The sequence below is a fragment of the Austrofundulus limnaeus genome, unplaced genomic scaffold (genome assembly GCF_001266775.1).
Source record: "Austrofundulus limnaeus strain Quisiro unplaced genomic scaffold, Austrofundulus_limnaeus-1.0 Scaffold184, whole genome shotgun sequence".
Classification (NCBI taxonomy): domain Eukaryota; kingdom Metazoa; phylum Chordata; class Actinopteri; order Cyprinodontiformes; family Rivulidae; genus Austrofundulus; species Austrofundulus limnaeus.
In genome coordinates, this window is record NW_013952586.1 from 596856 (window position 1) to 598638 (window position 1783).

Sequence of the window (1783 nt, forward strand, 5' to 3'; positions counted from 1 at the left end):
GGACCAGGGAGGATGATTCAACCACTCAACCACTAGATGTCACTGAAAACAATAAATCCTACACACTGTGCCTTTAATGATGGCTTTCTGGGAGTTCCATTAAAATCCACTGGCATGTAAGATATTTTGCTAATAGACAGACACACACACAGTCAGTTGTCCCGTATGTTACTCCAGGTTGCAGGTGCCCAGTAAATAAAACTGGATTGTTAAGGTTTACCTGACACTTGTAACGTAATCCTGTCTCTAGTGCACTGTGTCCCACATCAGAAGTGGCTGTTCAATTTAAATGTAACCCAGCAGGGTGTGCCAGTGAGTAGGCGTGAAAGTTTAAACCAGAATTCATGATTTTTACTCAGATGTGTATTTTTCCAAATGTGATGGACTGTTCTTAGGAAAACACTTCCTAGAGGGCTTTGGTCATATTGCCCTTATTTTAGCCAGAAGGCTGACAAACAAAAGAAACCGGAGTTGATCCACTCAGATAAACCAGATGGGGGCATCAGTTACCCAGAATTGCCCACAAAGCTAAAAGTTGCTCTTTTCTCAATGCCCTGTCATCACTCTAAATGTCAGGAAAAAGACTGAATTAAAACTAACTATATTGACGAAATGTTCTCATCAGTTTGTGTACATAATTTTTATTTTCTCTTCTCTGCAGTGTTAAATTGGGTTGCATGACAACATTTCAGACATTTTTGAACTTTCCATTTGATTTTAGATTCACAGCTGCTTTCTGCTGCAGCTCAGGGGATTAGTTTTAATTATTGTCCTCTACTAAAAGGCAAAGGCAGATGATGCCTTTGCCACTATGTTGTCTGTTTGTTAGCAAAATATTGCATGAACCACTGGATGAATTATGGTGAAACTTGTAGAAAGTCATTATCAGATCGGTTACATTTCAATGCCAACAGAGTTAAAAATGCCCACCAGAGCCAAGTGTCCTTAGAAAACACAAAGGCTATAATTTGGTCAGTTTTACAAATACTGAGTTAAGGTTTGATGTTTGATTATAACTTTGAAAATGAAGAGCAGCAGTAGAGGTTGAGCTGTTTTCTCATTTCCTGAACTCCACCCTCCTCTATCTGGACCCCCTCGGCTCGGAGGGCTCCAGACCCCAGTTTTGAGGACCTCCGGCTCTGAGCCAACCCACTCTGCTCGCATGCTCCATTGTCTTTAAAGAGAGAGCGGGCTGTTTGCAAACAGGTAGCCTGTCTGCGTTAGCCGCTCTGTGGGCTGCTCCCTCCGAGCAGGGTGGCTTTATTTGTGACTCTCACTGACTGAGCCGCAGTCCTCCTCCGCCGGTTTGCCTCCACGCACACGGCAGCCTCGGCCGGCCGGCGCTCGGATGCTGGGGGTCCGCGCCGATAAGGGACGAGTGCAGGGCCCGCGGAAGGAAAGCGGGGAGAACACGAAGGGCACGTTTCCTCTACCGGGACTCGCGTTGAGCCGTAACGGTCCGCTCCACCTCCGAACCTTCTCCTCCCGGATGCGTTTGTTGTTCCCTCACTCCCCCCGGTCGCTAATTACTCCGCGTCAAGGATTTAAAACCAGAGAATAAGAAACCACCGAGGTCTCTCCTTCTTCTTCTTCTACGGATTTAAATTTCCAGACTCCTCATCGCTCGGAGGGACAAACATGGATTTGAGCAAAATTGTAAGTTGTTAACCGACCACATTTCTTTAAAAAGAACTGAGCTGTGGGTTTGCCATGTTTGATGGAGGTGGGGGTGGTGTCCGAGAGGTCCTGCTACACACACACACACACACACACACACACACAC

At 46.1% G+C, this 1783-nt stretch overlaps 1 protein-coding gene across 2 annotated transcripts in view; it reads left to right on the forward strand.

The window, feature by feature from the left end:
* The window catches only part of LOC106524374 (huntingtin-interacting protein 1), a gene marked incomplete at its 3' end in the record, with an annotated part of 39849 nt that overhangs the window by 14382 nt on the left and 23684 nt on the right, over positions 1–1783 (forward strand). The window contains 1 exon segment of one of the 2 annotated variants that reach the window (XM_014018163.1): positions 868–1656. Within the exon segment in view, the coding sequence (XP_013873617.1) occupies positions 1639–1656 (18 nt within the window). 2 annotated transcript variants of the gene reach the window in all.